Source organism: Vanessa atalanta, chromosome 30 (assembly GCF_905147765.1).
Source record: "Vanessa atalanta chromosome 30, ilVanAtal1.2, whole genome shotgun sequence".
Taxonomy (NCBI): domain Eukaryota; kingdom Metazoa; phylum Arthropoda; class Insecta; order Lepidoptera; family Nymphalidae; genus Vanessa; species Vanessa atalanta.
The window spans coordinates 1,290,465-1,315,056 of NC_061900.1; the positions used below are offsets into that span (position 1 = coordinate 1,290,465).

The window sequence follows — 24,592 nt, forward strand, 5'->3', positions numbered from 1 at the left end:
TGTAAGAAATATCATTACATAGTATAAAACAAAGATGTATGTATGCTTAGATCTTTAAGATTACACAACGGATTTTGATGCGGTTTTTTTTAATAGATAGATTGATTCAAGAGGAAGGTTTATATGTATAATAATACTCACAATATAGCAGAGAAACACTGATAATTATAGAGGTTTCTGAAGTGAGGTTAAACACATTTTTTGCGCTAACGTTGCAAACGCTGGCTGAACCGTACGAGATAGATCAAAAATACAGTATTGTACAACTTAACAAGGTCTTCAAAGAAGTCCGCGATGGTATATGTCTATCTCTTAGGGATAACACACAGTAACCATATTTTCTTTTACTTTTTACGAGAAATAATGGCCTATTTTCGAAACGATTTTAAGCAATACAGCATTAATTCTTATCCAATTAAGTACCTTAAATTCATTGTAATGTAATTTCAATGAATACTTTCGAAGATATTGCAGATTTAAAACGCAGGGACATAGCGGTTTGTATTGTCTTATGTCTGAAAAACTGTGAACGTTGTAAGAGATTCTGTAGTATATTTAGTATCGGCATTGCACCCGTGCGAAGCCGGGGCGGGTCGCTAGTTAAACATAACTTTGGGAACTATGATGTTAAATGTGCCTGTGGCTAAACTGGTTCACTTTCCGTTCAAAGCAAAATAACAATACTATTCCTGTTTGGCGGGAGAATAGGTGATGAGTAGTACATACCCAGTCGTAATACAAAGTCCTACCACCAAGTACCATTTATTGCAACATTGTTATGTTCTAAATGATAATTCATTTTTTTTTAAAATTACATCAGGAAGATTAATAAGCAAATGTCCACAGTAACAGGAATTATGTAAACTTATATATTTGTTTAGAATAAGTATTATATACATTGCTTTGGAAAGTTAAAAATATCTGCATAATTCTATTATAGACACGAATAACTTGCCCGGGAAGGATTCGTTGGTATTACTATTTATAACTATTAAAGTGATTTTTGGCAGAATAGTGCATGCTCTTCGTCTATATATTTTGATTTAAAAAAAAATGTTTTGTACACAAATAATTTATACTAAGATTAAAAATAAGAAATTATTTCATCTCTGTCTGTGAGGTACTCTTTCTTTTGATGAAATTTGGCTGTTAAGTAAGCTTGAGCCCAAGGAAGGACGAACCTGTCGACAAACCCCTAGAACGCCATTAGGTAAAACTGCGGACGACAACTAGTATTTATAATTGCAGTCCAGTAGTGTATTTTTTTATTTATTCCGCCATAACTAAATACCTGAACGGAGCTAGATGATTTTATATCGTTAGAATTCGTCCATCATCCCGAGTGACATTTATCATAATTATTTTTATAAAAAAATAATACACCACCATTTCAAATTTTGGCGGGAAAGTCGTGTTTTTTATTATATATTTATTTACGTGATTTTTAACAATAAGAACTAAATATTTATACATATAAATGAATCCGTTTTGATTTTTCTTTGTATATTAAAACTCTTTGGTCATAATTCTTATATTATATTTGACAAATGAAATTAAATAATAAATATTAGTTTAGTAAAAAAAAAAATAGTATTTATGGATTTCTAGGCAGGATATATAAAAAAATAATTGTACTTGACTGACATATGCTGTAAATAAAATGGCGGAAAAGAGTAACTACTGAATTTCTTGCCGGTTCTTCTCGGTAGAATCTACTTTCCGAACCGGTGGTCGACTTCCATTTAATTCAACACTAACTCATGTTAGTATAAACATCATCGATTCAAGAGTGCTTTTATGAGCCTACTTGAAAATAGAATACTTGGATTTTGCTAGTAGTAAATAAAACTTACATAAATACCATAAATACAGTTTTATCTCAATTTTAATTTAACAACAAATAAAATAATAATTTAATTTAGAACACTTAATATAATTAAAAATAAAATCACGAAATATTTATTTTAAGCGCAGTCGAATAAAAAATAACCTTATTTTTTTTTTTAAAAGTCGGTAAAAATGACACCGCTAACAATAAAATGAGCGTGACCTTGACACACAAAAACAAGGTCTGTTAAAGGTTGAGGAAAAACTAATTGTAAACAAAAACGTCGATTTTTATGCATTTTTTTGTAATATATAAGTAAGCGTAGATTTAGTATAATATAACATCCCGATGGATTTGCACGTCAGCCATTTTCCACAGATACTAGCCAACTACGCAGGATACTTTGAAGTGCACACTTGTATGCGAAACACAGGGATTTCTCCAAGTATTTTTGGTGGTTTCCAAGGCACGATAGTGTAGTTAATCAATACATATTAAACAATTAAAGCATCTCGCTGTCTGTACGCGATAAACTCAAAACTACCGAACGGATTTTTATTTTAGACGATTTTCACCACTGGACGGAGTAATTCGCCAGAAGATTTAGGCGTATTATTTATTAAGGTTTTTTATCATGATGATTGTTGAGGTTATTGGAAAAAAAATATGGCGACCAATAAGGTTGTATATAAGATGTAAATGTTTTATGTACACCCGTACGATGGACTGGTAGCTAGTATTTATCTATAAAATTTATTAGGATTATACGTATTTTTGTTTAGGTATTATGCAATTTCCAGATGTCCTATAGCAAAGTCTGAAGGAAATAGTACTACTATATTGGCAGTATTTTATTAGATATTTTTCGATAAGACGTTCCAAAGAGCATTTAATAGCCTCCTTGGTGTACATATATTGATGGAGAGTAATCCTTGCTTGACAACACTCATTTGTTTTTCTTTAATGCGTGGCGAAGCCGAACCGAATGAAATTTTGTCTCGTCTTCTCACATTGAAACATGCTTCACGTTTACTTAAAAGAAGAATTAAAGAGGTTTTCCCTAGCAGTGACTAGTTACATTTGAATACTGGACGTTTTGACAAATTTTCCACACAATAACTGTGACAATGACAGTTCAATTTTTTTTTAAATGAATATCGAAGGAAATTAAAACTGAGCCATTAATCAATTTAATTTATAATTATATTTATAGAACACATAGTATTTCAAAAAAAGTTTTTTGATAAATAAGCTAAATTTAAAAGAAAATTTGGCTCGAAATTTAGGAAAAAATATCAAAATATATTGATATGGCCTTATTTGATTGTATATTATATTAGTAACATTCCTGGGTTATTTATTTCTGCGATAAAGTCACGAGATAAATTTAGTCATTTCCTTTTTATTCATTAAAACGATTTATAAAAATATTTATCTTATTGTTAAATAGGTTTTTTGTTAATCGAATATTCTAAGGAAATGAATGTTTATTTTTGTTTCAACAAAAAATGTATATGAGCGAATGATTTGTTTTTTTTTTTAACGTGTACATATTGTGTAGAGCGCCGAAGGTGAATAATTTTAATTTTGAAGTATCTAAATAAGCTTCATAATAAAAAGTCAATTATATAAATTGTTTTTACGTTTACCTTACACATAAATAATTTTAATTATCTGTGTTAAATATATGTAATAATAAATATTTGGCGACTAAATATATATTTGATTACAATAATATAGCCTCTATCAATGTTACATAATCTTCTATCCTAAAGTAACGTAAACGACAAAACAGTCAGCCTATAGAGGAAAAGGAAAAATGTTCTTAAATAAGATCTATTTTTTTTATTTTATCTATTCCTATTAGAAAATAATACCAATAAAAATATACCAAATCAATGATCCTATTTTTTTCCACTTTTCATAATATTAAACACAGTTCACTGCACTTCTGAACGAACGCACTATTTTTTTTTATAAATAGACCCAGCGCGTCTCCGTTTCTAATTTTGTTTGATTTTAAAAAATTAGAGCACGCATGCGCTCTACCCGCGCGCCGATTTGTACTGACAGCTCAGCCAGACCGCCATTACGTTGACGACAACGCGACCAAATTCAAAAGGCACACCTCAATATTCATGAACCAGCTGTTACCTATCTATTTAATTTGTGTCGTTATCATATTGATATAACGCTAGCAATTTAGAAAGGTCTTTTAGCGTAATGAAATACGTGTAATCGCGGACTGTTTTAAGATGGTAGTGTTGTGTCTATTATATTTCGAAGTCACGAGGTAGGATGCCGCTTACTCTATGCTGTGGTTATATCTATTTTAAATAGCTTCGCGTGCTGTAGCCAAACTGAAAATGTCAAAAGTTGATGCGTTGTTTTGCGTTTAATGTTGTCTGTTTGTTTTGTTATTCGTATTTTAGGCGGAAGCATGTTGATGTAGGCGTTAGCGATACATTGCGAGACCTTTCGTCATTATTATATACTAGCTGTGCCCGCGACTTCGTGCGCGTTTGAATTTAACAAAAAAGCGTGACTTTACTATTATTTTACATATAATTCTAAAATAAAAGTAGCCTAAGTTACTATTTAATACATCAGCTATCTGCCATTGAAAGTCCCGTCAAAATCGGTCAAGCCGTTCCAGAGATTAGCCGGAACAAACAGACAGACAGACAAAAATTGTAAAAAATGTTATTTAGGTATATGTACCGTGTATACATACAAACAGACACTCCATTTTATTATATGTATAGATTAGTAGTCGTCCGCTTCGCTCGCGTTTCAGGATTTGGTCGTCAGGTACTGAGTACGAAAAAGTATCCTATTTCCTTCCTTGTGGTCATTACCATCTTTATCACAGGGCACATGAGACATGTACCCAAGGCCCCCATCCTGAGAGGGCCCGGGAGAACCAAGAATTTCTTTCACACGTTTGTGTTCACGTTGACTGCTATGTATATTTTCGAAAGTGATATATTTGTAAGAAATAACTGACATATTTATCAAAAAAGGCTATAAAATAGCCATAAGATTGTACAACCAATCCTACGAATTACTAATACAAGATTCCTACGAATTTACGAAAATTACCGCACCGTTTATTTGAAACTATACTTAAGGCCTTTTTTGTACATGGTAGTAAATATCTACCAAAAGGGCCCCAAATTCATGGGTTCCCGGGGCCCCAGCATATCTAGAGACGGCTCTGTATGTGGTTCAATCTTCATTCCGAATTCGGCTTCGTGGTCCCGAGAAATATCAATTACTTCTACTACCTACTACTTCCTATGATATACTTCTATACTAATATAATAAATGCGAAAAAACTCTGTCTGTTGCTATTACACTGACAAACCACTGCAAAAAAATCGTGGTAATTTGAACTATATTATAAAAAAGACTATTTTCAATTTCCAAAGCGTGCGAAGACGCAGGCAACAACAATAGCCTAACCTAACCTAACAGCTTCTTTGCAGTCAATTTTTTTGCAAGTTACTACACTTTAATCGCGTCTTTATAAGCCATTCAGAGACGCGTGTGTCCGCGAAACAACAAAACCTTCATTGAAATCACGAGCGTCCCCTCAGTGTCATCTTTTGGGCTATAAGATACAGGACTACAGGAAGGAATATAGCCTTTACGGATTGGTAGTTAACGTGCTAAACCCGAATCTAGTATTAGAGAAATTCCTATAAACGTATGTCACCAAGCCTTTTAGTGTGAAACATTCCATGGAATCCAAGTTGTTGAATTCCATACCTAAGTTATTACACGCACATTTTACTACTAGGCGTTTATGTGATTTATTTCGTAGACCATTTAATTTGACCCCAATTGGGAATATCTTTATGTGGCACCCGTCTGTGTAGGTAACACGCATTACTTACATGTACCACTTCACAGAACTTAGCTTAGTAAGCCTATGTTCCAGTTTGAAGGGGATATGAGCCAGTGTAACTACAGGCACAAGGGACATAACATTTTAGTTCCCAAGGTTGGTGGTGAATTGACGATGTAAGTGACCTCAATTATCAGTCAAAATCAAAATCAAATATACTTTATTCAAGTAGGCTTTTACAAGCACTTTTGAAACGTCAAACTATTTAAAGTGAAGCTACCACCGGTTAGGAATGTAGATTCTACCGAGAAGAACCGGCAAGAAACTCAGTAGTTACTCTTTTTCGACACCTAAAAATACAGTCATGTTAGTTAAATACAATTATATATGTATGTTATGTCTCCTGCCTGGAAGTCAACAAGCATTCACTCGACGCTTTTTTATCATCAATATAATCTTGTATCGAATAATATGCCTTCTTTACCGATGTATTTTTTACAAATGACTTAAAGTACATATATATGTATTTAATATAATTATATAAGTATTTGTACACTAGATGTAGCTTAGTTTACACATTGTTATAACCCTGTTTTTAACAAAACAGCAAGGTCGCCGCACAAAAGAGTTGCGTAATAACGAATATGTAGAACGAATGGATGTGGTTGGTAAAAAGCGTAGTTTGTTCGAGTGTTTGAGCGTATTTGATTGAGTTTAGTTGTAAGGTTTGTTTTGATTTATACGTTTTCTGATGTTTTTGTTTATGAAGGTAAGGGCAAGTGAGCCATTATGGAAGTGAGTCGTCATTAACCTTAGAAATTAAAACGTATTGTGTGTGTAGTTACACTGAGTCACTCCCCATTCAAACTATAACACAACAATAGTAAATACATACATGTATTTATATTTTTACATTTTAAAATTGATTTTTAGATTAGGACTTGTATTGATTTGTTCTGTTTAATAAATATTCTAAATTAAGAAACTAATACAACCATGATTTTATTATTTTAATTGAGAACCATTATATCTTAATCACGTCACTGTTCCGTCAGCAATTCCATAATAGGAATCACCGTCATGTCACACCATGACAAGCATTCTTAATAACTAATAAAAACGTCGGTTGTGTAAACTTATCAATAAAAAAAAACGTCTGTTTGAATATTTGAGTTGATTTGTGAATATTAGTCACTTATCTTGCTGAACCGTTTCGGTAAAATCTACATTCCAAAACTGTGATGGCTTTATATATTTTGATAGTCAACTGAATTTATATTTATAATATTATATTATTGTAGTAACTCCAAGATCTTAAGTATTCAGTCAAAAGAAAACATTTGCTCAAAATTAAAATGAAAATATTCTTTATTCTAGTAGGTTCATAAAAGAACTTTTGAATCGTCAAAGCTACCACCGGTTCGGAATGTAGATTCTACCGAGAAGAACCGGCAAGAAACAGTAGTTACTCCTTTCCACCATTTTATGTACAGATTATGTCGGTAACATACAATTAAATTTGTGTATATCATACCTAGAAATCAACAAATACTAAGTCCACGATCTTGTATCTTTAATATAATCTTGTATCAAGTAATTAGAACTTATTTATAAACATTTATGTGGACAAGTTAAAAATAACTGGAGAATCTTAGTAATCTTATGTTCTATCAACTTACCGCCTTAACTATTGAGGCTAGGTCGTTGACATACGGAACCCAAGTTTATTTTTAAATGTAAACATGCTAAAAAGAACTGAGTTGGGAGAGTACTTTGTATCAATTTGAAATACATAGTCGAATCGCATCTAGTTATTATTAGAATAATTAAAAACCATGTCGTTTCCAGTGTAACTTTATATCAACATTTTCCGGCCTTTTGTAACAGAAATACGGTGTACAGTCAACAAATAAATTAACAACACAATACGTTTAAATGCAACTAGTTACCATTACACGACTTTTCTTATAATATTGTGGTGGTAGGTTGTATGTACATTTGAAATAGATCGATTTAATGGCAATTGAAAACCAGATGGTAAAACATTCGTACTGTTATGCTAACCACCCCCAAAATAGTCATTGCACTTTGGGAACTAAGATGTATTAAATTTAAACCGTCATCAAAAAGGTTCTATTTGTCTGTATATTAAAACATATATATTTTTGTTGTTCATGGACCGATTTTGATTATGTTTGCGTTGGTTTTAGTATCGATAACATCTGTACCACATATGTAAAGATAGCAACTCTACGTTTATGAACTCTCAAATAAACGTCAGTTCTAGTTGCATCCAATTTGTTACAGTTCTTTATAAGTTTTAACAATAGTTATTTTTATTAAACTATATATATAAAGGTTTGACAGTATGATGATAACACTGATAAATGTATTTAGTATATCATCGAATTTCAAGGATTCAACTAAACGAGAGTCGAAATCTATGAAGTATGTTATAATTTCAAGTATAATTCTGATCAGCCTTAATCTAGCATCTCGCTAATTTCGATATTTTTTACAATAAGATCACAGATCTAAATAAAACTTTTCTATTCGTACGAAGCCCGAAAGAAGAGCTATATGACGTGTCCGTATCAACATAGTTGTTTGTATATATGAATCTTTTGTATTGTTTGCAACTTATAAACTCTTTAACAGTTGGATCGATAACAATGAGAGAAAGTGGCCATAGGTCAAGCCGGGTATGGGCCTCGAGGTGTACCTCCTTGCCCGGGCGTGTCCCCAACCGTAGCTCCTGCTACCGTGTCAATAAATTTTGACCCAGTGGGTCAGGTCTAATGGACCCAGTGGTGTGTATGGGTACCTGAATGGTTTAAATTGAACTAGATGGCGCTGCAATCAGAAGTAAATAAATTTATTATTTCAACCATACAAAGTCGTCTGATTAGTTAAATATAAATTAAGTATTAACTTAAAAAGATAAACATTATTCAAATCGTCTTTAATTCTATAAATATAAGGTTTATTTTTGTTTGTATATTGTCATCGTGTAAATTGGGGTTTAAGGGATTTTGGACCGTATTATTGAAGCCAATTAAAGTTGAATTTTAAATAAATTTCTGTGCACAATATTCAATGTGACTTTACAGATTTAAGGACTTTGAGCCGTATTTTGAATACGATTAAGGACCATTTTGATTTGATTTTAAAGTAAATTAGCATAGGATATGATAATTTACCGGTTTACAGAAAAAAAAAACAATTATTGAAAAAAGAAAATGTACTGATTATTACAAATTAAAATTAAATTATTAAAAAAAAAAACAAAAAAGCCCGTATCGATCCGCTTTGGGCACATTCCTGATGGTAATTCAACTATTCCTTAGATCGGCAATGCGGCACCAACCTTTTAAACTAAGATGTTATGTCCCTTGTGCCTGTAGTTACACTGGCTCACTCATCAACAACAATACTGAGTACCTAATTGAATATGTAATCAGTGGGTGAACCGGCTTGTGCAAGCCCGTCTGGGTAGGTACCAATTGTAATACCCGACTTCAGCGTTATCTACCAAGTAGATGCAATCTAACGCTGTTTTAGATTATTGACTTAAACCCACACAAAATTTAAACAAAATCGGTCAAACCGTTTTAGAGGAGTCCAGTGACATACATACAGAAGAATTATTTACAATGTAATAAATATAATTACTAATTATAGAATAATAATTTCGATATTAATGTACTAGGCGACTATTAGCCGTGAGGGGGTATCTCTGAAGGCGGTCGCTGGTCTTGATTACGGAGTTTCAAATTTGGAATCTCTAAATAGTATAGCAAAGTCGCTTCTCGCTGTCTGTAGGCTATCTTTTAAGCTACGCAACGAATTTTAACGCAGTTTTCATCAATAAACAGAGGCATTCAAGAGGAAGGTTTATTTGTATTGCATTTTATTGTAGAGAAATGTCGAAAATTTCAACTTTCCTTGCCGGAAAAAAATAAGACTGTTTTTTTCATGTTATGTATATAGAGCCTTATTGTATCCGTGTGAAGCCGGGAAGAGTAGGTAGTTAAATATATAACTAATCAACCGAACCTAAGATTACAACTAGGCTAGTCACTAGACCAACGAGACAGACAATATATATATATATATATATATATATATATATATATATACATATATAAATAATAACAATATTAGGAATAACAATTTCAGTATTCGTGTACCAGGCGACTATAAACAGCGAGAAGTTCTCATTAAATTGCGACACTAATTTTGGTTACGGAGCGTGTTCCAAATTTGGAATTTAAAAAAAAACTTACCTTTCAAATGGTCAGAGGTATCTGCCCTCATAATATCCGTTAGATAATGCTCTAGTGATCTCATATTGTCTAGTCCACTTCGATCCTGTAACAAAACAAATATTTGAATAAATAATCTAATTGTATAATTTACAACTAAAATTAAAATCTAATGATGGTCGCTGTTAAAAGCCGTAAAAGTTTTATTAATTTCCCATTCGATATTTATCTCCTTCAAAATCTGCATTACCTAATTTTTAAAAAGATTATAATTTTACATCAAATAAAAAATGAGGTCCAAGACCTTGAATGTCCTAAATGAGGCCTTTACACCGCTAACGTAAAGTATCGTTTTAGAAAAGTAAATCACTATTTTCAAATAAATATTTTTGTATCTAGCAATAAAATATATAATCCATTATTAAATTTAAAAAAAGATACTTAAACTAAAAACGAACAGAGTAATTACGTTGTTTTAGAATTCATTATTGATAAAACAAAAAATAACCTTAACCCATGCGTTCGTAAATACGTATTAAATGAGAGCTTAGTGTATTCAAATTTAAATATCGAACAATAATTTAAAAATAAACAATAGAATATAATTATTCAAAAGTAATAAAAGAAAACAATCAGAAATCTTCGTCGAAAAACGTTAAAAGAATAAACTATACAATCGATTTTATTAAATGGAACAGTTGTCTATAAAGAATTAAAATAATGAGCGGGCGCCCATTTTAAGAAAAACTCTTAAAATCTACACGTGTATATAAACTCTGGGGTCAAGTTAACTTGGTTACCCACTGACCTATTTCAACTTACGCAGTGTGACGTCACTACGGCATTGCGCTATGACGCCCTACAAAGCAAAATGCGCCTTATTTTTATGGCATAAAGAACAGAATTAATTGCAAATGTTAATGGTGCTACAGTGAAAAATAAATCTTGACACGAAGTTTTTAAGTCGAAATTTGAATGAAGGTAATTGTTTTTAAGAATTGTGTTAAGCGAAATAGAGCGTTATACTACGAAGAATAAAGTTGATTTCACTTTGATTTTTAGCGCATGCAAGTAAAAGGTCACGAGGTCAAGCTGCATTGCGAAACTGTAGGCGATAGAGGTCGCTTGACCTTCCGCTTCCTCTAGTCTAATTAATAATATTTAAGTGTATCATGTTGCCATATGCATAAAATAATTTCTGTCAATGTCAAAAAAACTGTCAAAATGTTTTTTTTTAATCTGTCGTAGAAAATTTGATTGAATTATTAGAGAAGGAAATTTGAATTTCCGTTTAATAAAGCACACGAGTGTGTTACGAGGGGAGATTGCATTAGTATATGTAAATTGGTAGATAAAACATATAATCATAGTACAATACTATAGCTAGTAATCGTAGTTGTTCTACTTAGTGAACAAACTTACTATTGTTGTGTTCCGGTTTGAAGAGTGAGCCAGTGTAACTACAGGCACATGACAAAAAATCTTAGTTCCCGAGGTTGGTGCATCGGTGTGATGTAAGGGATGATTGATATATCTTACAACCCCTAATATATATGAACATTGGATTATTTAGCAGTTGGTCCTTTTGACAAACTCGATAAAAAAGGGTTGTATGTAGAATAATACTTTATTTCAACCATAAGAGAACAAAAGGCAAATACACGACATTTGACAGCGAATTGACGTGATATGGTAGAGAGCTTGTATGATGATATTCAATATGCATTTACGAAAATAAAGCGTTTGGAACGTCTACGAAATTGTTATCGGAATTTTGGAAGTGAAATTCAAGTGTATATAAGTAGTTAAGTGTAATAGTGTTACATACATAAAGTTATATTCATCCAGAATTGTTTGTAGTGTATAGCTGTGCCAATAGCGAGTCATAGTATATCAGTATATCTTTAATCATTCATCAATTGAAATAGACTATAGAAAGCTTCCCAAGGGAAGGAAACCTTCGCCCAGTAGCGGAATATTTACTCTTACGAATCTGTGGGAAACATAAAAGTATTTTTTTATTTTTAATAAACAATTATTAAGGTAATCAGGTGGGACTATTCAAATCATTTTGTAAATGTCAATTTGACATATTGAAGACTTAAATATGTTTATGGAACGAAGTTCTTTAACGCGGCTTACATTAGATTGAACTGGCAGAAAACGTCACGTAAGGAAACAGCGATATGCTCCTCTCTCTTTTTCGTATTCTCTGTCTCTTTCTTGTACATACGGTTTTATTTAAACTTCGTTTTTTTGTCGTCGTAATTCACAAGAGATTTTTGATAACAATTTTGTCTTTGTCGTCTAATAATTGCCAAAGATTATTAATTTGTTTATTTGTGTCTGTTATTTAATAAATTATATATAGCGAAAGAAACTCCATTCCATCTGTGTGTACAACACGTATTTTTAGTACGGGTTATTGATATTGGTCCCTTTAACACCAAGCCATAGAAATATTATTACCCAGCTACATGACAACGCCCCTTCGGTTGACGTTTCACAGATTAAAAAATCAATAATAAACAGGCCTTGATAAATTATATAACTACGTGTACATAATTTAACAACGATATTACTATTAGTTTACAATGAATAGTTTAATCTATAATAATATCATAAATGCGAAAGTAACTCTGTTACCTCTTCACACTTAAACAGCTAAATCGATTTGGATGAAAATTGCTTTGGATATAGATTGAGTTCCGGGGAAAAAACCAGCTACTGTTTTACGAAGGAGTACAATAGGGGTGACGGTGTGTAGCTAGCTGGTTGCTAAGTACATTCGAATGATAGGAAAAATGAGGCTCAGCTGAACGATACCTTGACATTATTACAATTTAAAAAAAAAAACAAAGAAACGTCAAAATCATTATCGATCAATAAGATTGACATGACGTGTGATGTCACAGGCGGTATGAACGAGAACTGTTAATGTTTTATTCTATTTAATCTGTGCTAGTATAAAAACGGCAGTCATGTTTTCACAGCCAAACCGAGGTAATGAATTTGATGAATTCTGTTTTAGTGATGGCTAATATTTAAAGATACATGTAATAACTAGCTACCTGTCCCGGCTTCACACGGGTTCAATAAGGGTATATGTTACAATCTTTTAGACAGAAGAACAAACAAGAAAAAAAAACTCGGCTAGGATCATTGAAATTCTCGGTATTTCTCTATTATAACATGGAAGTATTGTATTGTACATACAATTTACATAAAAAATTTAAATTTCCCACTGCTGGGTTAAGGCCTCTTCTCCTTTTGAGGAGAAGGTTTGGAGCATATTCCACCACACTGCTTCAATGCGGGTTGGTAGAATACACATGTGGCAGAATTTCATTAAAATAAACACATGCAGATTTCCTCACGATGTTTTCCTTCACCGCCGAGCACGAGATGAATTATAAACACAAATTAAGCACATGAAAATTCAGTGGTGCCTGCCTGGGCTTGAACCCGAAAAAATCGGTTAATATGCACGCGTTCTAAACACTGGGCCATCTCGGCTCTTTGTAATTTATATGTACTGTACATATAAATTTATTCTTGACGAAAACCGCATTAAAATCCGTTGCGTAGTTAAGATCGAAGTGTACAGACGGGAAGCGACATTGTTTTATACTATACAGAGATTAGAATAATTGTAAAAGCCAAATTAGTTTTATCATAACCATAATTAATTAATCAAAATATTGTACACGATCGAAAATCGTGTTGTTGGTTAAACCCTTTAACTAGAACGACTGAACACATCTCGATCAAATTTATCACAGAGATAGATTACAAGCTAAGGAGATTATCTTTATCTCTTAAATATAACCTAACAATTGCCGCCACATGCGGACAATTTGTCATTAAACCATGTCAACCTATAGTGTGTTTTATTCAAAACTTTACAATGAAGCGCTGAAAGTAAGCAGACTCGCTTTAAATCGTCGGTAATCGTCGCTATACCCTGTACAAGATAGCTCGATCTTTTTGACGGATGTAATTTTTTCTGATCGACATAACTTTGCAATGACGAACTTATTATCTTCTTAAATTAATGATTTCAAAAATTGTAAAAATATTTAAAAAAATACATATAATACAAAAGCTCCTAAGGATTCAAGTGTTATCAGAAAATTTTAAGACTTTTTCTATTATATATTATTGCTTCAAAGTAAAATTTAAATAGAAACACTGTAAATAATAGACGCTTGTACAATGTTACATCGGTCGGACGGTCGGGACGCGAATAACAGGCAGTAACTGCTACAAATATCGATTACAAAAATCCTTATTAAAGATCATTGTTAAGTTATTGTTACGAACGGGGGTCCTTTTGGTTGGGGTCTCTTTAGCTGGTATAAACCTTTTTAGAAAAATAAGTTAAAAAAATAATTGAATTATAATTTGAATTACGCATTATATCGTTCCATCGACTGTTATATATGTTATATTTTCTGTTTCTCATCACTAGCCCGTCTGTCAAAAAGATCAAGCTAACTTGAACAGGGTAGAATCTATCAGGAGTGTTACTCTAAAATAGGACGAACCATTTGTTTACATCAGCGTGTTAGTTATTTCGGTTAAATATTCGTTTCCCATAACGCAACGGAACTACGAGCGACTGATTAAAAGTGGCTCCGTGTTCAAGATAAGACTGTGGGCTCGTAATTTAAATATTTGAATGCTTTACATAGTTCATTGTAATAATTATGTAAGTCGGCTTAGACTTTAGATCTATTTAGGCGCGCCCTTCCGCGTTAAACGAATTCATCCATACATATAATAAAATTGGGGTGTCTGTTTGTAATATTAAAATAACTTTTTACTAAATGCATATGTATGTATACACGGTACATATACCGATGTAACATTTTTTTTTTAATTTTTGTCTGTTTGTTCCGGTTAAACTCTGTTACGGCTGAACCGATTTTGATGGTACTTTCACTGGCAGATAGCTGATGCAAGGAGTAACAGATTTTTTTTATTAAATTCAAACGCGCACGAAGTCGCGGGCACGGCTAGTCTTTAATAATATTATATATGCGTTAGTAACTCTGTCCTGTTCGCTTGTTTTAAGGTTTGGTGTTAGGCATAAAAAAAGGTCCGCACTAATAATTCTGCCGCCAAACAACAATAATTAATATTGTTGTGTTCCGGTTTAAAGGTTGAGTAACAACAGGCACAAGGGACATAACATCACAGTTCAGAAGGTGCATTCGTTATATAAGAATCTAGCTGTCGATGGGGCTTTACTCTTGTTTTAGAGCTGTGTCATCCACTGTTAGGATAACAAATATCCTTCTTTGGAGTTTAAACTTGCTTCATATTAAATTTCATCAAATTCGGTTTAGTGTTATGGCCGTGATAGAGCAACAGACACACGGACGAACAGCCTATATAACAATCGTCTGGTTTGCTCCATATAAAATAGATGGGTGGGGGGGTTAATCGGTGCCAAAGACGCGGCCTAGTACATAATACCTGCTAAGATACCAGTGGTACCTTCTCTGTTTCTTCCACGGGCATCATAGGATCGCTTTCGCGTACCACGACGCCCTAGTTTTTATCCTATTTATTGATTTCTAATATGAAAACTATTGCAAAAAAATTGTCAAAAATCTTTCGCTGGTCATTATTTGGTCGAGGTATTTTCTGTTCCGTATCAAAAAAAATAATATCAAAATCAATTTATCCAAGTAAAGTTCACAAACGTTTTTGGATCGACGATATTAAAAGACTTTTCGGAAAGCAGCGTCCAGCGAGAAGAAACGGCAAGAAACTCGCATAGTTGCTCTTTTCAAATAAACAGATTTACAATGCTGGATTTTTATTTACAATAATTACTGTCCTGTGATGGAACCCGAGCCTAAATCCAGGCGTTTTGTTTCTAAAAAGTATTCTTTTAATGAATAATAAGAATTAGACAGATAACTTTTTAAATTTAGTAAGTGGTAAATTGATTATAATTCCCGGTACCTTATTGTATACCATTGCCCAAAAACGTTTTCTGTACCGCCGTCGTCAACGGTAGTTATACTTTGACCATAAATAAGTGAGTTTAACGCTTAATATAATTGAAAAATTCCGATTACTCTCAAGATAAATAATTTAACAATCTCAGCAAAAATATAATTTGTGCGTAAACGGCACGTAATTACGAGAATACGCTGACGCACACACGCGTGCGAAAAATGTTGCAAGAAGGTAAATTATTTTTTACCCCTAAATTAGGGAAAACAAAACTGCTAATTATATTTTTTAAGCTGATATAGACTGTTTACGTCAAACGTAAGCGAATAATGTTGCCATGAAAAGATATTTGCCTTAATTTAGAGAAATTGGAGATGTTATTTATAGTAATACGAGTATCATAAATGCGAAAGTAAATCTGTCTGTCTGTCTGTTGATCTTTGCTTAACCACAAAAACGAATTTAATAAAATATGTTATGAAGATAGTTTGAACTCCGAGGAATGTCTTAGGCTACTTTCAAAGTCCAACCTGAAAACCAACACTGTAAAAAAAGTCGCGGCCGTAAACTAGTTGACTTATTTATAAATGATTGAAACTGATCATATTAAATAATAATTACTTGTAAGTGGATAACTACAGCCTTATATTTGAAACATTATCTACTAAAAACTAAATCAACTTTTTTTTATATTTAATTAGGATTATTTGTTAATTTATTTAGGTCAAATCTTCTAAGTTCAAGTAGTAGCACTTCCAATCTGCGGATACCTTATATCGACACGATCCCGCAGTCTCTCCAAATCGTGCCGAGGACGGCCATCCAGTGCTCTTAGTGGGTAGCAATCCCAAATAATCCGGGTACCTTTCTAAAGGTTTACACTAGTTGAATAAAAAGGAACCACTTCCACACATTTATGGTTAGCTAGACCTAATTCTAGCCCCAAGATCCAGATGAAGGAACTTCTCGATGAACAACAAGAAGTATGTTATTTCATCTATATTTATATTCCCATAATAACTGTTAACATTAAGGCCTAAACTATATACAAATAATAATTAAAAATAATTACTGTACAAATCTCGACCGCGTGGAATGGTGGCAAGAATGCTAGTAGCATCCCCGTTGGATCGCAATTCCGGTCCCGTGGGCGAGAAATGAACTCTCCTGTCACCAGTGGAGGCAATAAGAGGTGTTATACTTTTGCACTACTCCGAGGTAAATTGTAGCATATCGCTTGGTTGCTTTTGGAATCATTTGACTTATTATTAATTTATTTTAACAGCTTTTGGTACCAGCTGAACTCCGAAATTTATAAAACTATAGCACACAAAACTTCATGCCCATTTTTAACTGTCGTGTTCCGGTTTGAATTGTGGCAAAAACTACAGGCAAAAGGAACATAACATTTGACCCCAAAGTGACAAGTCAGATGAAACGTCCTCATCTCTACACAGATAAACTTAACATTCTATTTCTGTCAATGTAGTTCATACTATAATGTCGTGCACGTTTGATTTAACAAAAAAAGTTAATGTTCAGTTCTCAGATTATTATTATAACTTATTAATTCTGTATTAGGCAGCTTTTGTGATCTTAAGGCACCCAACGTGACGGACAGGTGACATGCGCGCGGTACTGGACAGTATTTGGACATTGCAGCGTGACTTTATTACTATTTTACATATAAGTCTAAAATAAAAGTAGCCTAAGTTACTCCTCATTACATCAGCTACCAGTGAAAATCCCGTTAAAATCGGTCAAGTCGTTACAGACAGACAGAAATTAAAAGAAATATTATTTTGGTATATGTACATATGCATTTATTACAAATAGACACTCCAATTTTATTATATGTGTAGATAAGTGAGAAGACATTTTAATACCTGAAAAAACAACTCCGGAGAAGGTTTTAGTATTTGATATTATTATATACGCAGCTGCGCTTAGCAGTTCACACGCTTTTAAATACCATTGACAAGCGCGAATCTCGCGTTTCTGTATTTACTTAAATAACGTATTATAACATACTATGTTTATATATAATTGAATATATAATATTAATTTTATTACGTTTCATATAATCTAGTCATTTGTAAAAAATACATCGGTAAAAAAGGCATATTATTCGATACAAGATTATATTGATGATGAAAAAGCGTGGAGTTAATGGTTGTTGACAGTTTCCAGACAGGAGACACAACATACATATATAATTGTATTTAACTAACATGACTGTATTTTCAGATGTCGAAAAAAAGTAACTATTGAGTTACTTGCCGGTTCTTCTCGGTAGAATCATTATTATAGTCTCGGTAGAATCTACATTCCGAACCGGTGGTGGCTTTACTTTAAATAGTTTGTTAAATGACGATTCAAAAGTGCTTGTAAAAGCCAACTTGAATAAAGTATATTTTGATTTTGATTAAATTCTTAATTTATCTTTTGATTGATTGATTGATCAGCAGTTTGAGCAATTATCGTTATATATAAAGGGATTTTGATTTGTGACGTGCTGATATTCCTTTTACATGTAAGCGATCGTTTCATCTCTTTCTATTTATCTCTCTCTCTCTTTCTATTTAAAATTATTGTTTTAATTCATAAGCGATTTTGAATGCCAATCTTATTCTTATCATTTAATCCCAATCAAATATTTTTAATTTATTTAATTGTTTGTTATTATATAGTCTATTCAAACCACGTGAGGACATAAGCCAAATAAACAACATTTGACAGCGAATTGTCGCGATATCATTGGTCGAGAGCTTGATTAATCTGTGATACGATTTCATATGATTTGCGAAAAAAAACGGCGTTTTGCACGTCGACGAGTTATAGGAACTTTGAAAGTTTTTTTTTTTATGATATCGGTAGGCGGACGAGCAAACGGGCCACCTGATGGTAAATAGTCACCACCGCCCATAGACAATGGCGCTGTAAGAAATATTAACCATTCCTTACATCACCAATGCGCCACCAACCTTGGGAACTAAGATGTTACGTTCTATGTGCCTGTAGTTACACTGGCTCACTCACCCTTCAAACCGGAACGCAACAATACTGAGTACTTCTGTTTGGCGGTAGAACATCTGATGGTGTTACCTACCCAGACGGGCTTGCACAAACCAAACCTACCACATGGGGTATAATAAGTAGTTAATTGTAATAGTGTTGTATTATAAATATATATATATATATATTAATCAAAAACTCTTTGTAGTGCACTGCATACCAGATCTATTAGAAAAACGCGTGGAATACTTAATCAAAGGTTTGTTTAATGTTGTCTTAGATTTTCGCGATTATTACACATTGAAATAAAACTAGTTTTTAACGGATTTAATCGCGTATATTAATTATTTTATTTTAACATCCCGACGTTTCGAGCACTTTGCAGTGTTCGTGGTCACGGGCAGACTAAGGTGACATTTGTCTGTTCGAATTAAAAAGAAATATTATTTACAACTACCGCCAACGATTTCTTAATTGGTATCTTGAGTAGCGTTCCGGTTGCACGCAGAAGGCACTAACTGTATCTTTAGGTCTTGCAGTCTGTTGGATTTGGGATTTTAAATTTTTAATAAGTGGATCCCAAGTGTTAGAAAGTCTCCAACCATCTTCTCTATTGAAGTTCGGATGTTTTTGAATTTCAATAGCCTCGCGTATCATTCTAGGAATGAATCTGTGTTCTCTAGCGAGGATCTGTGGTTTATCAAATCGAATAAAATGGTTAGGTTTATCCAGAGCATGTTCACAGACTGCAGACTTTGAAGAACGCCTATTTTTGACATCTCCTATATGTTCCTTGACCCTAGTACCGATACTTCTCTTTGTTTGGCCTATGTAAGATAAACCAAAGGTTTGTTTATCTTTATTTCTTCAATTGATCCCCTGACACCTCTCTTTTGTCTTTCCTAGACGTTTAGTTGGAGTGTAATATTTAGTTCAAAGAATAATGTTACGTTAAAAAGTTTTTGAGGTCACGAATATCGATACAAACATACGAACAGGTGTGTTATCTAATCTGTTGTTTGTTGACAGATCGCTGACAGATCTTTTAAATATTTATCATTGCTTTCGGACAAATATGTTGATGTATTTATTATTGATAATTTAATATCGAAATTTTCGTTGAATTTTTGCAAATTAATAACGTTATAATAAAATTATTGAATGTGTTTGTTCGAGGGGATCACGCCATAATGCGGCTTATTTTTTTTTTTATTACTTTTTTTATGACTGTGAAACATCGTATTCAGCCAAGTTATGGCGTATCATCTTTTTAAGCGTAAAAATAATATTTATATCGGTTTAATTGGAGCATAATTATTTAGTGTAATAAAATATCATTACATAGTATAAAACAAAGTCGCTTGCCGCTGTCTGTCCCTATTGTCAGCTTAGATCTTTAAAATTACACAACGGATTTTGATGCGGTTTTTTTAATAGATAGATTGATACAAGAGGAAGGTTTATATGTACAATACATGCACAATATAATAGAGAAACGCTGATAATTTTAGAGGTTTCTGAAGTGATGTCGTAAATAAACACATTTTTGCGCTTACATTGCAAACGCTGGCTGAACCCTACGAGATAGATCAAAATTTACATAATTTTACAGTATTGTACACCTTATAAAGGTCTTTTAAAAAGTCTGCGATGGTATATGTCTAACTCTTAGGGATATTGTCTCATGTCTGAAAAACTGTGAACGTTGTAAGACATTCCGTGCGAAACCAGGGCGTGTCGCTAGTTATAAATAAGACTATCACATTTTGGTATTTAAAAATATGTGAATTAAATTAAATGTTGAGTTGGCGCGATATTTATTATTTACTTATAGATCGAAGTTTAATTTAGTTTGAGAGACTTTAAATCTGATTACTGTCAATAAAAAAATGTTAACTATTTTTACTCGGTGCTAGGGCTTTGCGCAAGCCCATCTGGGTAGGTTCGAACCCCTCATGGTATATTCTACAGCCAAAAGTTCCGGTTTGAAGGGTAAGTGAGCCAACTTTACTAAGCGAATTGTTGTAAGGAATGTTGAAAAGCAGACGTGACAGCTTATCATCAGAGCCCTTGGCGTGTTCATCGTTCACCATAAAAAGTCGTAACATTTTTAACAAAGATAATAGGAAATAGGACAATATTAATTATTCAAAGTTACCAAACTTCACCTCTTTACACTAACTAGGTTATCTGCGCTAACACAGCGATGTTATCTGTGCACTAATCTTAGTCTTAGAATCCATTGAAAGCTATAGTGCGCTTTATAAAGTTGTTAGTTACACTTATATGGGCCAAGGAGTGTTCTAGAGCGTTCAAAATATACTTTTTACGAGTAGGCTTTTACAAGCAATTGTTAGCGAATAGCCCTAGCTTCCAATACGGTGTCACGTCATGGGATGTCATAATTATATATATCACATTATGATTATAATTCTAAACTATTAATTTTATATTATTATGTACTTATGAAATTATTGTTGTAATTAGTTGTTTAATAATTTGTTAAACTTTAATTAATACTATTTTATTTGGCACATTATTTAAGACTGGCACATATACATATACATACTTATTTATTTAAAGAGAAAAGATTTAAAAAGATCCGTCGCGAGAAAGAATAAGAGGATTGCGAACTATTCGAAAAATATATTTGTTGGAGATTTATTATAAAACGTGATTTCATTTTGTCGTCTTAAACTACTGAAATTACACATAATTGGTTATTTTACAGAATTACATTAAACGTAAATCTACCCTCTAGTAGATGAGAAAAACCGGCAAGAAATTCGGTAGTAACTCTTATTGAGATACAAAGTTGATTGGGATGTTTGTTGTAAAGCGATCTCCCCTGTCCCATAGAAAAGATTTTAATAGTCCAATACTCGACAATCATTGGCGAGCGCCTTGTATTGTTTGGGGTGCAAAAATCCCCTCCACCCTTATAATCTATTGCTAATTAAATCATTGGTCGAATGGCAAGCTTATGTCGGTCGTAATAGTAAAGATAACTGGACTTTTCTGACAAGTAATTATTAATAAATGCTACTCTTTGCATTTGCTTCGTAGTCTTCGTTTGTGTCGCATATCCTACGTTACGTATATAAGAGAGTTCATTTTTCTAAAAACTAATTAATTATCATATCTCAAATTAGCCGTCGTCAGTGGCGTAGCTAGGTGGGTTAGGGCCCCGGTGCATAGAAAAAGGCCCTCGCCCCCTCAATAACGTATATTGGCATTCAAAATTATAGATAGTAATAAGAATAGGATACAGGATACAGTGAGTTGAACATATCGTTAGTAAATTAAATCCATACTTCATCTCTATTCAAAGCTCTTTTCATAGCTTAGGTTAGAGGGCCCCCAGAGCTCAGGGGCCCTGGTGCACTGCACCACCTGGCCCTACGATAGCTACTCCACTGGCCGTCGTAACGGATAAAGGAGCTTTGTCAGCTTAATGTAATCTATACAGTTGGCAACAAAGTGATTGCCGATTTCAAATAAGAACGAAAATTCATATCGTCTTTCTTGACATAACCAAGCACTTTTAAATTTTTTTCGATGCATCTTTGCGATACTTTGAGCTTCTCTGCAGTATCAGGTGTTGTACTAAGACGACCTGAATATATAATGGCCTTGATGTGGGTTACATTGACTTCGACTGGACGGCCAGATCGTTGAGAATTTATCAATGAAAAATCACCTAAACAAAATCTGGCAAAATAATTTCGACACTGACTTTCTTTCAAGGCTCCATTTCCATACATAGGACATTACTTATTTTGTTCTTGCGATGCGTTCTTGCCTTTTCGGAAATAATACAATAAAATATGTCTGAAACGCATGTCCTATTCTTGCATTTTTTTAATTGAGAGAGACATATTTTTTTTACTAAATTAAAGGTAGAAGTCCAAATAATACGAAAAAAAATGTGGGTTAGATGTTTTGATCACGTTAAGAAAACAAAAGTGTAAAGTCTACCTACCCACAAAATCGGCAATCACTTAATTGCCAACCCAATAATACGAAAGTAACCCTGTCTGTATGTTGCTCTTTGTAATACCTTGAAATTGACCACCTGCGGGCAACATCAAGTCTCTAAATATAAGTATATAATTCCTTTGTATGTATGTGTCACTGAAGCGCGATGAAGGATGCTTTACTTTAAAAGTATTACAAACTATCACATTATAAAAATAACAGCTTCGCTATATAAAGATTTTATTTTAAATATTTCAGTGCACAAAATCCTTATATTTGACACATTCTAAAATAGAATACTCGTAACAAACATTCGCGAAATAATTTAATGGAAACTTTTGAAGGAAACAAGATGGCTGAATCATTTTTTTTTTAATGTCTTGTCAAAGATCTTATCGTACTCAGTGCAAATTCATACTAAGTATAATACATCAATATAATTAAATTATAATGATTTTGGTTGGTAATAATTAACGTTCTGTGGCATTCTGTGTAGTGTAGTAACTTAAATTTAGTTATTAATAAATTTAAATCTTAAGTTAAAATAATTGATAATTTACACAATAATGGCGTCCTAAACAATTTTAACTACAGTGGCCAATCTCAAGGGAGACCATCCAAGTACCCTTATTACAGTTCACAATTGAGCGTACAGACACAGGTGCGCTCTTTATTCCTTCGCTCAGTTCACAAGTGTGTGCGCGACACATGTGTACTCTCACAATTCGTTGGGATGGAATATCCGGCACGTCCGGAAAGAGTTCAGGAGCAGGACTGCGCAAAAATTGCCTGAAAGAGATTGCTGCTTCATCGATAAAACCGCCTGTTGCACCGAATAATAAATTAATCATTTAATCTTATTATTCATTAAAATAATACTTTTTGGAAAACGCCTTGTTTTTTTTTTATTTTGATAATAGCACCTTTGATTGTTTCTTGCCGTTTCTTCTCGCTGGTAGTAGTGTAGTAGTGTAGTAGTGTAGTAGTGTAGTAGAGTTGAGACGATTCAAAAATGTTTTTACAATTAATCAATATTTTTTCATTGGATAAATAACTTTATAAACTTCAGACTTTTTTTAAATAGTACTAACAATGCCCTATATTCATTAAGAAATTACAAATATTCCTATTTACCCCTACTTTTAAGCTTATCACTTGTGCTAGGAGTGGGGACGACTATAGCCCAAGGGGTCAGGATCGATCCTGCGACTTTTACATCGCTAGGCCCGTCAATCGTTGAACCATGGACAATTTAAGCTCATTCGTTCATAATTCCATCAACAAAACAACATTGTATGCACTAGACAACGAAATATAACTTGATAAGATATCTGAATAAAATGAGCTGAAAGATTAACTGAGTAGCATACAAGTCTCATGAAAATAAATCGGTCCGATTAGTTCTACCTGTATTTAAACTATCGGGTTCAATCTGAACCACACATAACCCACAAAATTACCAAAAACCAGCCCATTAGGAATCCAGTATACACGCAAATAATATTTATATCGTGGGCGAAATAAAACAGAAAGAGTGTACGCAACTTCTTAAAGGGGACATTCTTTGACATAAGAATCGTATCAATCAATTCCAATGAGCTAGTACCGATTTATATTCGTCGATTTTTAACGATAGGCCTTCGTCCAACTCAAACTCAAATTCATTTAATCAATATGGAAACATTA

At 33.1% G+C, this 24,592-nt stretch overlaps 1 protein-coding gene across 1 annotated transcript in view; it reads right to left on the reverse strand.

Annotated features, from left to right (window-relative positions):
- Positions 1-24,592, reverse strand: part of LOC125075343 (translational regulator orb2) — an 84,328-nt gene that overhangs the window by 42,267 nt on the left and 17,469 nt on the right. The window contains exon 2 of the mRNA XM_047687069.1: positions 9,965-10,049. Coding sequence (XP_047543025.1) covers positions 9,965-10,049 — 85 coding nt within the window. The remainder of the gene's footprint in view (positions 1-9,964; positions 10,050-24,592) is intronic.